This window comes from Xiphophorus couchianus, chromosome 12 (assembly GCF_001444195.1).
Source record: "Xiphophorus couchianus chromosome 12, X_couchianus-1.0, whole genome shotgun sequence".
Lineage (NCBI taxonomy): Eukaryota > Metazoa > Chordata > Actinopteri > Cyprinodontiformes > Poeciliidae > Xiphophorus > Xiphophorus couchianus.
In genome coordinates, this window is record NC_040239.1 from 3,215,537 (window position 1) to 3,229,820 (window position 14,284).

Sequence of the window (14,284 nt, forward strand, 5' to 3'; positions counted from 1 at the left end):
TCTATTAGGAGGTGAAAAACAAAGAAAATAGGATCAGTTTAAAACTTTTTGAACAGTGCTGTACATGTATCTACTGCTATCTGTCTGCGGCTCTGATAGGTGATTGATTGACCTTTTTTGACTCCAGTTCTTTGATCATTTCTGTTAGATTATCAGAGATAAAAGGACTGTCTCTGGTACCCATTTAGAGATTGGCAGTTATTGCTTTTTATCTAAAGTTCCCTGGGGTATTTTATTGTACCATGGTCTATTCTGAATGATAATTTCTTCCCACTTGTGAGTAATGCATCAGCTGCCACTCAGGACTCCCTTGCTCCTCTCCAAGGCGTCAGCAGGATCCATTTGCAGAATTAGAAAACATTAATTATCTCCTCGGAAAGCAAGTCGGACATTAAAGACCGGGGGTCGGGGAAAATATTAGGAGTCTTTTTCATGATAAATTATACATGTTAATGAAACATTTATGACCTCAGACCCCATCTGTGGAAAAACTCAGGGTTGGTGCCGCTTTTAAACTGTAACGCTGTTGTTTTTACACAATGAATAAAGCCGGTCAATAACTGTTTTTGTCTCTTCTGTGTGTTTCTGTCTCGCTGTTTTACAGATGGAAGTCAAGATGGAGATCAGGTCACCTTAAAACCAACCGTCTTAAAATTATCTTCTTGTTCTGTGGTTCATTTTCTGCTGTGGCTATGATTATACTGATCCTGGTAGACCCATAATTATACCTACTTGATTTTTAAAAGTAGTGTTGATGGACACAATGTTGTCCATGATAGGATACTCTATACAAATCTCATTTTTATCATCTCCCTCAATGTAAATATTCACAAATCAATAAAAAATGATGATTGAAAGGTGTTTGGCATGCAGAACTGAAACTCAACCAACACACTTTAACATTTCTCTCTTGTTATTTGCTATTCACTTTATCTTTTATCTTATACTTTTGCATTTGCATGCTCCTTTCTCCTTAAATCAAACTTTCGCTTTTAACTTAATTAATGCGTGACCTATGACCTCCTATTTCAGAGCCAAACGCAAGACGGTGACCCCAGCAAGCAGCCGTGGGCCAAACCAGGGTCTGTAAAGCTTTTATGTGTGCTTGCTTGGGTAAACGGTACAAAGTTTATTTTGTTTTTACGTATTTTTTCTGTTATTTATTTATTCATTGAAGGGCGAACACACCATTTGGCATTGACAGCATGCCAGACCTCCGCAAGAAGAGGCCTATCCCTCTTGTTAGTGAACTGGTGAGTTATCCCATCAATACTTTTTATAGCTTCCTTTGACAGTTTTGAAATTCACTGAATAAAAATGTTGTGCACTAAGTCAAAGCTGAACTGATTAAATTTATATTTGGAGATGTACTAAGCAAAGAAAAATTACTGTTGGAAAAGAGAAACAGCAACATGTTTTCAACCTCTTTTTGGAAAACAACTTGAAATTAATTTTAATTTTTGTATTATTGGTGAAAAATCTTGACATTGAATCTAAATTTAATTCTTTATACTGTGGCTTGTTTTTTTTACCAAGCCATCAAAGAGAATAATTTATTTCAACATTAAGTGAGAAGATGTAAATCTTTATTGCTAATCCCAACTATTGTATAAAAGCTTTTAAATAAACCCAAGAAATGTTTTAACAAATTAAAGAATAATTTCTGCACCTAAACAGAACCAGGAAATCTTCCCTAATGCTAACCAAGAGGGTTTAAGACACGGTTTAGCATTTCTGCTAACTTTGAGAACCTTATATTTTACTGTCATTCCTGCACTTTATATTTTATATTTATATTTATATTCCGGAGTAACCTCATAACATTAGAACCTCAAAACATTGTTCTGAGCCATATGCAACGAAATTTCGTTCTGTATACACCCTGTGCATGCAAAATGATAATAAAGTAAGTCTAAGTCTTTAGCCCTCTTAGCATCCTTTAAATTTATTTTCCAGATACATTTTTCTTATGTAAACTTTCAGTTGAATACAGTTTGACATCCATGTCCTTACCAATCCACAACAGAGTTAGCAAAACTCAGCAACTATAAAACTGAAACCATGAGTGAAAGATCTGTTCCAATAATCACTTCCTGAAACGCAAACGTTCTGATACGTGTGCAGTAACAAATTTGAAATTGTTGTGGGTATTATAACACATGTTGTGTCGGTGGGTGTCAACCTGGTTGAATTTAACATTTTAGCTTTAGCTTTAGTTTAGCTTCTACTAAATGTTGCTGTTGGACTTTAGCATTAGCAGAACTAATGTTTATTAGCATTTTAGGGCTAGCGCAGCTGACTTTTATAGTTAGCTTTGGCCACTGCTGCTATTTCTTACCTTGAACCAAATAGTTTTGATACTTGAAAAGGACCAGAAAATTATTATCTTACATTAACCAAGCAGTTCCTGTATAAAAATAAAACAAGAGCATTTTTATTATTTAATATCTTTATTTTAACACCAATCAAATAGTCATTTTACCACAATGAAGCAATGACTCCTGTTGGGGTGTTTATATCCTCACCAAGTGGTGTAAAATACTTAAAAGTAAGAAGAAGGCTTCATAGCAACCATCTGTATAAACATCTGCAATCTATACCTCCATTCACACATGAGATCGATGTTTAATTTCGTAAAACACTTTTTAGTGACATTAGTCAATGTAAGTGGATGACAACAGCGTCTAATATGTAGCATGTTACTCTAATTAGGGAGCCAATAGCACAATTACAGGCTTTGCAGAATGAATGCTATGCTGAGTCAATATATTTTTTTAACATTTACACACTTAAAATAATGCACCCAAGTAAAGTGATTGATCCTTTTAGAGAAGATACAGGAAAAATGAATAAAAAAACCACTTTTACAATAACCTAACAGTGGCGGTGTCAGGATTTATTAGACATCATGGAAGTCAAATGTCTGCTCACCATAAATTATTGTGAATTTTTGTTTGTTTCTTTTTTCATACAGATAAAGAAAGAATATTCAGGCTGATATTTTGTGATTGAAATAAAAAGTAAATAAAACAATTGTCAAGGTTAAAGCGTATAACGATGTGATTCTAAGCTCTTCTCTTTTCTTCCTCTCTTTGTTCACTTTCCCTCCCTGTGCTCGTCGCCGCTCAGGCCATGGTGAGTAAAAGACAAGTGAGATTGTATTTGCTTTAGTCTGCAGGTTTGATGGGTTTGGTTTGAAATTCAGTGGTGAAATCGTATTTTGTATCAGCATGCAGACCCATAAGCAAACACAAAATAAAATCAGCTGTAGGTTTTTTTGTGTTGTGTTTACAAACTGAACTGGACTGATAACAAAGAAAAGCATAAGGCCCTCTGCTTGATTTCAATTTTAGATGTAAATGTTTTAATTAATATCAGTAGCACAATACCGAATACTATTACATATTTTGCTTTCTGAAATTTGTAGAAAAAAAGGTAAAAGAAGGTGCTTATACTGCAGGGTTGTTTATAAAATTTAGGCCTTTAAAGGTCTTAAATTAATTTAAAAACAATGCATTTGAGGTTAAAAGTTGGACTTGGCATTTGTTCTGTTTCAGAATATGTTACAGCTGTAAAATACTGTTATTTCCATGCTGTTTACACAACTGTTAAAACAAGAAAATGACACATTTAACCTCAACTTAAGTCTCTGCCACCTATTGATTCTGGTTCATTATCGAATAATATGTTTATTCCAGTAGAAGAAATTCATTACGAACCCATGAGGCAGTTTGTTTTAATGGTTTCTGACAGCTTGTGCTGTTGGGTTTAAAATGTCTGAGGCGTTTCACAGGTGTGACGCAGCATCAAAGAGTCGTTGCAGCATCAAAAACTGCTTTTGAGCTTTCATTCATGTTGCTCACAGATTTATAAAGAAAAGCTCCCAAGATCCTCTCCAAACCGACTGCACATAAAAAGGTTAATGAATATTAACCTCAGTAATATGATTCCTGTAATATATATATTTTTCCACCTATTAAAGTTAAACTTTGCAAGCTCATTTGGATACTTTACTTAATTATTCCTATTTTTAAATTGTGGGGAAAACCTTGAGGACTGTGTCTAACAGTTTAGGGAAGAAAATGCAGGGTGTCCACACATCCCTAGAAAATCTTACATTCATTTATTTAAAATTAAGGTCTTAATATTTTGTTTCCAGTCCATGATTCAGTCCAGGAAGGCCAGACTGAACTACGCTCTGGCCACTCGGACCTCCCTAAAAGATGAAGATCTTGTGAGTAGTTTATCTTATTTACCTCATCTAAACACTTTGTGATTAGTTTCTACTCGGTTTTTCATTTCGACTGTGTGTCCAGGAGGCTCCACTTCTGTTTATCATTTGTTGGAAATGATTGTGACAATTCAGTTTTGCTGAGTCAGCGTTAAAGATCCGAAGTGTGCCTCCATAATTCTTATGGTTTGCTGTGTGCTGACAGCGCTGCAATTTGTCAATTTATGATGATGATTACATTTTACATTGGAAGAAACATTAATAATTCAGGTGCACAAAGTAGGTTACTCTACGGCATGTAGGAGAAAACAATCTAGTGGAGGAGAGCTGCAAGGTTCTTACCTTCCCAGTAAAGGTGAAACTGGGAATACTGGGAATAAAAATGAGATAAAAGAACATCTTTTTATGCCTCTCGTCCTTGTTTGTGGTAAATATAGACTTATTCTTACTTTCATAACCTTAGTTTTAAATCTTCATTTTCTGTAAATAATTAATCCTGTTCATGGTGAGCAAAAAATAAGGAAATCGACTGAGAAGAACAAAATATGGGACAAAAAAACCCAGAGTTTAACTCTCTTAGTTTAAAATAACTTTCTGAATTTCATAATAAAGGTTTTATGCTTCCTTCAAGTGGTTTTTCCAAAAAAGAATTAATTTGAAAAGGGAAGCTGGAAATAAATTTACTAAATAATCTCAGATGCAATAAATTTTCCCATCCACTGTCTTACCAGAGGCATGAAACTCTAGCTGGTTCAGCTTGTTACCTAGCAACCCAAGAGGAACTCTGACGCGTTTGGTCATTGTTTTGTTGTTAACTTACCATCCACAAACCACTTGCTGCATTTTTGTTGGTTGTGCAGGAGGCTCCACTTCTGCCTTTCAAACATGTACGGTTGTGTTATTGCACGTCTGTTTGCAACCATTTTCACATGCGAGTGGAAACGTTGAGTTGGGGGGAGTGGTCAGCAGCAGCTTGTTGGATTTAAAGTGACAGGATGCCCTAAAATAGTTCATTCTGAAAATATCAAACTAAAATGTTATTATCTAAGAATGATTTTGTGTAAAAAATGTAACAAATAAAACGTCAAAATTTGCATAACAATTTTAATGGAAACGCAGCTGAAAGCCAGAAATAATCATCAGATTTCTCCTGGATTGGAAGAAATTTCTGTTGATTTTTCTGCTCTTCATTCAGCAGGTTTCTGTTCAGTCAGGGAGAAAAAAGCCAGTTGACTGGGATAAGAAGCATCCAAACACCTTAATTCTATCAAGGATTTTTCACTATTGATACCATCCACAAACTTGGTGGATCTTAACCTTTTCTTCACAGGACAAATTATTTTCTAGTTCAAAACTGTCAGCAGAAAGATGTTGTCCTCCATATTTTTCGGGGACAGAAGCGTCTTCTTTGCTGTTCTTCTTTCTACGACGCCATTGTCCAGAAGTCTTCGTCTCGCTGTGTGTGCAGAGGCGCCAACAATCACCGGCTGCCGGTGCTCAGCATTCTCTGCTCCCATTAGCACATTTCTCAGTGGGAGACTGAAACTCTCAGATCATTGAAGTGGAAACGCAGCTAGTGTCTATAAAGTAAGAGTTGTTGTTTCTGATCAAACTTTTCATCACTTTTTTCTTGCCTCCTGCTTCAACAGAAAAACCACGTCTACAAGAAAACTCTGCAGGCTCTGATCTACCCCATCTCCTGCACCACGCCACACAATTTCGAGGTGTGGACCGCCACCACGCCTACCTACTGCTACGAGTGTGAAGGTCTGCTGTGGGGCATCGCTCGGCAGGGTATGCGCTGCGCAGAGTGTGGGGTCAAAGTTCATGAGAAATGCCAGGAGCTGCTGAACGCTGACTGCCTGCAAAGTAAGTTTAGCTACTAAAAGATATGGAAATGTTTCAGGGTGTCATTAAGTCATTAATTTTGAATAAAACTAAATATTTTAAGTCACGTTGTGCTATTGAATACTTGCCACACATTTTAATAGTGTGGGAAAACATTGCTTTTTTATGTACTGCAACAATTCCTGCAGCAATTACACAATAATTAATCTCATGCGAAATTATGCCAACGCTTTGTCTGCGCTGATGAAGATTCACTAATGCTGTTTGGTTGAAACTGAAAGTCAATGTGACGGCATTACCTACTTGCAGATTTTAAAAAAAAATTATTGTAGAGCATTTAAACTTGATTTATAGATGGTCAGTTTTTTGTTATTATGAAAAGAAATATGAAAAAAATAAGTAAAATCTCAATTTAATTTGACAAGTAACATACCCTGTGCTGACAAAGCAGAACACTGTGAGTTCCACACACTTTAAAGCAACTTACTAGAAAAAGTAGCTCATAGTAACAGTAATAGTACAGTGTGAGGATGTGTTGATGTAACTGGTTTCTGTGTCTTTAGGAGCAGCGGAGAAAAGTTCGAAGACGGGGGCAGAAGATCGGACGCAGCACATCATCATGGCTATGAAGGACCGCATGAAGATCCGCGAGAGAAACAAGCCTGAGATCTTCGAGGAGATCCGGAAAGTGTTTGTCATTTCTAAGATGATTCATACTCAACATATGAAGAGCATCAAGCAGAGTGTGCTGGACGGCACCTCCAAATGGTCTGCCAAGATCACCATCACAGGTACGCCCTTAAACGCCTGAGAAAAAGCTGACTCGTGATTTATTTATTTAGCAAATCTGAAGAAATTTCAGAGCATTAAACGACACTCTTTGTTTTGCCATGTTTCCACATTTTTGGTTTTGACTTTTACTGTGGCGTTAAAAAAACGCTGCAAGAAACGCTTCCTTCATGAGGAAGAGTATGAAGGAAGTACATTTCACAGGTAGTGTTTATCTTTATTTAAGTTTTTTAAAACAGGGATGCAAATTAGGAAGAATGCCGATAATTTTTCAGCACTTATGTCTAATGTTTACAGAGAGTGATCAGATTTCATTGGGTGGAAAAAACAGGGACAGAAACATTTGTTTCAAATTTGCTTCATTGTACCTATTCCTTCATCACCATAGCAACTGGTGACTCAGCAGATTCTTCTTTCTTATATCCCTTTACGACCGTAGTGCGTCTTCCTGCAACAGCAAAAGGATATTTAAGAAAGTCTTTTTTGTAGAAACTTTTGTTTAAAATGGTGTTGAAAGGAGCTTTCCTTTTGATCAGAGATCATTTTTAGCAAAGTAAAGAAAATATTTTACTAAGTGGGGACAGAAAAATGGCTGCTTTTGTTTTCTCCATGCTGTCATCGTCGTCTCTGGCAGTACAGATCCTCGCAGGGCGTGTGGCAATCAGGATGATGTCTTTCTGAACTCCTGGGTGTTAATAACACTCATATCTCTGTGTGAAGTCAGTCAAAAGATTGAACACAAGGCTTTTTCTTTTGTTCCCAAAGTGGGCTTTTGCTTTCCTTACTAAGACTCTTTGTCCGGTTTGTTCAGACCGGGCAGATGTGAACTTTATTGTGCGGTTCGTCCGTAAAGCTACACTTACACTGTAACCATCAACTACTAAATCTTCTTCAGAGGTTTTTGTGTTGTTTCCTCCAGTGGTTCTTGGTGCAGCGCCCCCACAGGCGAGGAGAAGAACAGTTTTTTCAAAGAGCTTGGTTTGTTTGACACAGTGCCACAAATGTTGCCATTTTGGTCCCCACTCAAACCGAGTCTCCAACTTGAAGCTGTTCCTCAACATTCTGAAATTATGAAAGAGGTTTGCATCACATTACATCTCCTTCTGACTCCACACCCAAACAGACTCCTCTACAGAAATTGCTCCACTAAAAGTCGTTGGTATTAGTTGTGCTTTCTTTTTATTAGCTTCCTTCATCTCGTTATGATCTTGTGATGATCCTGTCAGCTCCCATTACTCAACAACTTTAAAATTGACCCATAGACGGTGGCGTCCATTACTGCTTCCATAAACAGTGGCTGCTGTTTCTGCTGTGCCATGTCTGTGATTAAGTCATGGATCTTTTTAACTGGTGTTTCTGCTGTGCAGTATGACTGAACTCCAAACAGGACTCCAAAGGTTTCCCTCTCTTAGTGAAAGTTGTGTGCTTTACAGGGAGTCAAAACCTCAAATAAAAGCCACACTGCATGTAGATTTCTCCAGTTTTTAATAAAATTAGACCTGGAGATGTTGGTTTTATTAATTTAGTGCAGTTTGCCACAGCAAAGGGAAAAATAACAGAAAAACTGTTGAAGAACAACTCAAAACCACTAGTAGTCTTTTTTCTCGCCCTCTGTGCCCTCTACGCCACATGCAGACTCGTTGCATCTCCTTCTGACTCCACACCCAAACAGACAACAGCATTATATGTATCGGGATTCAACACCAAAAACATTTCCTACACAAAGAACAGAACATTTAGTTTGTTACAGTTTTATGTTTTCAGGTCTGATGTTTATTTTCTGATTGTTAATAAGTGATTGTGGTGGTAGATTAGCTACCAATGCTATTAGCTAGCGATGCTATTAGCTAAGCTAACACTGCGGTAGATTAGCTATTTTTCTGTTTAAGTTACCTACCTTAAACACCCGCTCTACTGGTGTGTTGATCGCCTGTATTGTTGTAAACTCAACCGAAACAAACCAAATTCTGCAGCAGCTCTACATGCTGAGGTTGTCAAAGTCAAGCTAGCATAACTGACCTGCTTCTCTCTTCCTTGCTTTTTTTAAACTTAAAACATTATCCTGACCTTGTTATTTAGTTATTGTAGTGTTGACAAATAGTAGCGAAGAACTACGTCCCTTTTTCTTTTGTCATTCGCACATTTAAGATTTAGCGTGATATATTGTCAACTTGATAGCTGAGACCAATGCTAGTCATCATTAGCGAGCAGCTTTTTGGCCTCCAGCAGGGAGATGGGGGCTGGACTTTGCACGTGTGACGTCATACTTCAACGTATCTATACGTTAGAGGTGCAGAAAATGCCTCATGCCACATTCTGGAAAATATATTTAGAAATTCAGAGAAATGAAAACCGTTTCAGTGACTCTGAGGTTGTTACCATAAACTCCTGTGGCTGTGTGAATGTTACTCCATGTCAGGTTTCTGCAGATACGAACATCAGGGAATGTTTACCTCCAGTTCACCCAGCATCAAGGCGACTGCTGTTACCAAAGCGACCAGACACATCCCAGCGTGTCGTAGCAGCAGTGTTGCCATGGCAGCCATCACAGGTTGTCTCTCCAATCAACATTGATGAGCCCAAAGATGCAGAGATAACCTTAAAGCTGGTCCTGAAATTAATTCATGGTCATAGGCTTTCTTTTTTTCTTTTTCCTGCTAATCAAGGCATGAAGGCAGACTTTACCATCTGCAATTAAAAAATGCATTTAAAGGATAAAAAAAGACTTTTTTTTTTAACATGTCCTCTTTAAATAATTCAGTCAGATCTCAAATGATGTTGCAAAGTGTTTAAAGTTGATGGTTAACTGACAGGATATGCTTTTTGATCTCCACAAATTAATTTGGGACTTTCTCCCACAATTGATGTAAAATTCCCTTTGATGTGATGTTATCAGTCACCGTCAGTCAGTCAAAGAATCGAGAAAAGATCACATAGAAATCAAGAATATTTAGAGTCACAAGTTCAAGTCTGATGGACGATTTATGAATTTCAGTTTCCAAAAACCAGTAAAACTATTTTCACAGTGTGGCATGAAAATACGTAACTTTTATCATAACTAAAATAAACTTTTTAATAATATTCTAACTTACCAAACATGGCTGCACCGCATTTTGCTTTTCTGATTTCAAATTCTAAACAGTCTTGAAAACAAAATTTTATTTTAATTGTGTGTCTCTGTCACATAAAATATTAAACTTTTAAAAGTTTAAGCAGCATCAAAACATTTTTTTGCTCACACAGAAGGAATATTTCTAATCTTTGGGGATTTTCATGCCTTAAAATGTCTTAAAATAAAATCTAATTTCCAGTGTTTTCACTCCACATTCACTGCTTTCTAACTCGTATTAAGGCTCCGTGTTTCTGTGAAGGTTTTCTTGCTGCCTTGTTGCACTGGATAACTTTAGTTAATCGCTTTTCCTCCGCATCTGCCTGTGAGTCATGAAAACTGTGTTACGAGTCTTTGCATAACAGTGTGGGTGATATCTTCTGTTTTGATGAGTGTGTGAGCATTTGTGTGTGTGAATGAGAAAAAGAAAGAGTAGGTGTTTGTTTTTCTTATGCAATTTCCACAGCCATGGTGTGTTTTCGTTATTCCCTCAGTGGTTAGCGCCCAGGGTCTGCAGGCCAAGGACCGGACCGGCTCCAGCGACCCGTACGTCACCATCCAGGTGGGGAAAACCAAGAAGAAAACAAAGACCATCTACGGAAACCTGAATCCCGTCTGGGAGGAAAAGTTCAGCTTGTGAGTGCAGATGTTTGGATTTCATGAAAAACATTCCTGCTTGTTATGACCTTGTTTTAAAATCGCTCACACTGCAAACCCACGTTGGTGATATGATTTGGTTCAAACCTCTCATATCTGAGGAAATCAGTAACGATTATCCTGATTTACCTTCATCTGATTAACACCTTTCATCTTTAGAGACACAGAAAATCACTTTTACATTTCCGTATGTTTCACTGAAGTAATCTTCAAATGTATGTATTCAAAAGTTTAGACGGCCCTAATTAAATGTCATATGAAGTTAAAATCTCAAGCGATTTAAATGAGATTGTTTGGGTCATGTACCTTCACTTTTTGCTCCACAAGTCAACTTGAGATCAACACATTTGTTCTTAGCTGCAGAACAATTCTAGAAACATTTCCTCTTTTTTATTTTAATTCATCTTCTGCTTTTGCAGCGAGTGTCATAATTCATCGGACCGGATCAAACTCCGAGTGTGGGACGAGGACGACGACATCAAGTCGCGAGTGAAGCAGCGACTGAAGAGAGAATCGGACGACTTCCTGGGTCAGACCATCATCGAGGTCCGAACCCTGAGTGGAGAAATGGACGTCTGGTACAACCTGGGTACGTATTACTACAAAACAATATATAAACACAGCTCATTAGGTCGCATTCCTTCCTCAGCGTGTCATAAAGAAACGCACTAATTACCCATTAATTTACATCAGGTGAAGAAAAGCAAAACATGAAGCTGCACCAGTTCTACTCATTCATGAAGGAAAAAGTCAAGCTCAGCTAATGCTGAGTGAAGCAGGGCTTTGGATTCACTGTAAAACTGTGACTGTTTGTCTTCTCTGTCAGAGAAGAGAACTGACAAGTCGGCGGTGTCCGGCGCCATCCGCCTTCAGATCAGCGTGGAGATCGAGGGAGAGGAGAAGGTGGCGCCGTACCATGTGCAGTACACCTGCCTTCATGAGGTACGAACTGAAGAATCAGGATTACTGACTCAGAATCTGAAATAGCTTCGTTCAAATTCAAATATTTTTTAAATCACATTTTGCACATTTTTGTACTTCTGTTCATGTCTCTGCTGGTTCAGCCCACGTATGCCTGTCGCAATCAATCAATCAATCAATCAATCAATCAATCAATCAATCAATCAATCAATCAATCAATCGCATCATAAATTAAAGCTAGCATAATTTCCATTTGCATGATTTATTGATTTTCTCCTTTCTGCCAAAAACTGGATGATAAAGATCTTCAGTCTGGTTCTTTGGTCTGAACTGGTCAATTTAAACAAAATTGACCTTCAAAATTCATTTTATTTGTTGTTTCTGTTGTTTTGTTTATTTATTTTTAGATATTTAAAATTTCTTCCAGTTCCAGTGTTAAATGTTGAATTTAAAGTTTATAGATCTATTAGAATGTGTTGGTTGTCCAGGAGGTTCCACTTCTGCTTTTCAAAGATGAGCTGTTGCATAATTGCGCATCTGTTTGCAGAAATTTTCACTTGTGAGTGTAAACGTTGCGTTGGGAACCAGCAGAGTGGTTGTAAAATATGTTGTTGTAGTTAATTTACATGTAAATAAACGTAATTGAGTTTTACTTGAGCTAAAATTTAAATGCCACTTTATATCACCAATTTAGCTTCTAATTCTTTGAGTTCTGTTTTCTTTCTGCGATCAGAACATGTTTCACTACTCGACGGACATCGAGGGAGGCGGGATGGTGAAGATGCCGTCCGCTCAGGGCGACGATGTGTGGAAGGTCTACTTTGACGAAGTTCAGCAGGAAATCGTGGACGAGTTCTCGATGCGCTACGGCGTGGAGTCCATCTACCAGGCCATGACGTAAGCTAGCTGCTCGATGCAGTTCACCAATTAGTCCTGGATTTTAGCCGAATTAAATCAGGAAATGCTTCATATTACTGTTTCTGAGCATCACTATGTGTGTGTGTGTGTGAGAGGTTTTCATGAACTATAAACAGAATGCAAATCAGTTTATCTCATGTAATGAGAATGTATGACCTGCCGCGCCTGATTTTTCCCCCTCTGTGTGATCAGATGGAGAGAAAGACTTGCCGCGCTTACAGAACCACATACAAGCAAACGATATAATTTCATCAATAATCCCAGAATTAGATGAATTAGAGCTGAACCAAACTTCACCCCTGTGAAAAAAAAATCTGTGGAGAAAACAAAGATGCTAATGCTAAATTAAAACTGGGATTGAAACACAAAGGTTTTACTAAAAAAGAATGAAGTTGTAATTAATTCCAACACAAAAAAATAAGAAATGAATTATCCGTGGTTTGTCTCATTAAGTGTGGATATTACCTCATTAAAAAAAAATTTCTTGTGATTTTTAGAAGTTTTTTTTATTAAAATTAATATTTTTCCCTCTAGGACTATAACTATTTTCTCAGAAATAAACAAAAGTTATATTAGTATGGCCTTAACAAGCCTAAGTTGGCAGTAGGACTGGGCGATGAATCAATTTGATTGATTAAGGGAATACTTTGTTGTTCAACTCGCACAGGGAATGATTGAAATAAAAAACACTTTTTAAAAATGTTTTTTGTCATTTTTAATTAAATTAAAAAGGGATAAATAAGAACTGGAAATTGGATCTGATAGGTAAAAAAAAATCTTAATTTAATTTTTACACCTCCAGAGGTTTCTGCTTTGCTTTGCTTAGAAAAGTATGGAATCACCATGGCAACCAAAGAACGCCTGGCTCTTGCATGACTCAGCAGGTTTTTATTCCCTGATTCTGGATCCCCAATCAGACTAACCAAAATAAAGCCTTGCTTTCTTCTTTGTTAAAGTCACCCTTTGGAAAAATAAGGTTGTTTATTTCTTTGCCACTCAGAAACGTTGACAGTTTTCCTGCATCCCTCCAGGCATTTCTCCTGCCTGTCGTCTAAGTACATGCTGTCAGGAGTGCCAGCAGTGATGAGCACCCTGCTGGCCAACATCAATGCCTTCTACGCCCACCCCACTGCCTCCACAAACGTCTCCGCTCCCGCCAGATTCGCTGCCTCCAACTTTGGGGTGAGTGACCGCCGCAGTCACTGGGAAGCAAACGCAACATTTCTGGTGTTTTCCTCACGGGACGCCGAGTCGAGCAGTCAGTACGTTTGGAAAAGTGTCAAAATATTGCTAAATATTTGGGAATTTTCCTCTACTCGTATTTTCCACTACTCCACTACTATTAGTGGAAAATTCCCAAATATTTTATTAGTAAATACAAGTCAGCCTTTAGGGTATGGAGGACCAGAAGTGACACAAATAAATACAAAAGCAGAAATTTTGATATTTTGTTTTTTCTTTTCCTTACACAGGTATTTTTGTTAAGAAATGTACATATTTTGTTTTTCAGTTTCCTTATATATGCATTTTCTTCAAGAAATGGTTTGCATTTCTTTGCAATTTCTTTAGACAGATGTTTTTGTTAAATGTGTATATTTTCTTTTGGCTTTTCTTTACAGATGTGTTTTTGTCAAGAAATGTATATACTTTGTTTTGTATTTTCCTTTTCCAAGCCTTTGTTGAAAAACAAAATACATACATTTCTTGACGAAAACATGTAAGAAAAAAGAAAAACCAAATCTATGAATTACTGCTTTTATTTTTAATTATGTCAAACTTGTTCAGGGACATAAGACATATTTTGTTTTCTA

At 37.3% G+C, this 14,284-nt stretch overlaps 1 protein-coding gene across 4 annotated transcripts in view; it reads left to right on the plus strand.

The window, feature by feature from the left end:
- The window catches only part of LOC114154128 (protein unc-13 homolog B-like), a 139,987-nt gene that overhangs the window by 83,993 nt on the left and 41,710 nt on the right, over nucleotides 1–14,284 (plus strand). For 3 of the 4 annotated variants that reach the window (XM_028032937.1, XM_028032938.1, XM_028032939.1), the window contains 11 exons: nucleotides 1,033–1,082; nucleotides 1,178–1,253; nucleotides 3,130–3,135; nucleotides 4,160–4,234; nucleotides 5,881–6,100; nucleotides 6,643–6,870; nucleotides 10,472–10,613; nucleotides 11,054–11,223; nucleotides 11,461–11,576; nucleotides 12,289–12,452; nucleotides 13,505–13,655. In XM_028032937.1, coding sequence (XP_027888738.1) covers nucleotides 1,033–1,082; nucleotides 1,178–1,253; nucleotides 3,130–3,135; nucleotides 4,160–4,234; nucleotides 5,881–6,100; nucleotides 6,643–6,870; nucleotides 10,472–10,613; nucleotides 11,054–11,223; nucleotides 11,461–11,576; nucleotides 12,289–12,452; nucleotides 13,505–13,655 — 1,398 coding nt within the window. Of the gene's footprint in view, nucleotides 1–604; nucleotides 628–1,032; nucleotides 1,083–1,177; nucleotides 1,254–3,129; nucleotides 3,136–4,159; nucleotides 4,235–5,880; nucleotides 6,101–6,642; nucleotides 6,871–10,471; nucleotides 10,614–11,053; nucleotides 11,224–11,460; nucleotides 11,577–12,288; nucleotides 12,453–13,504; nucleotides 13,656–14,284 lie in introns of all 4 variants that reach the window. The other variant, XM_028032936.1, reaches the window with a different exon arrangement.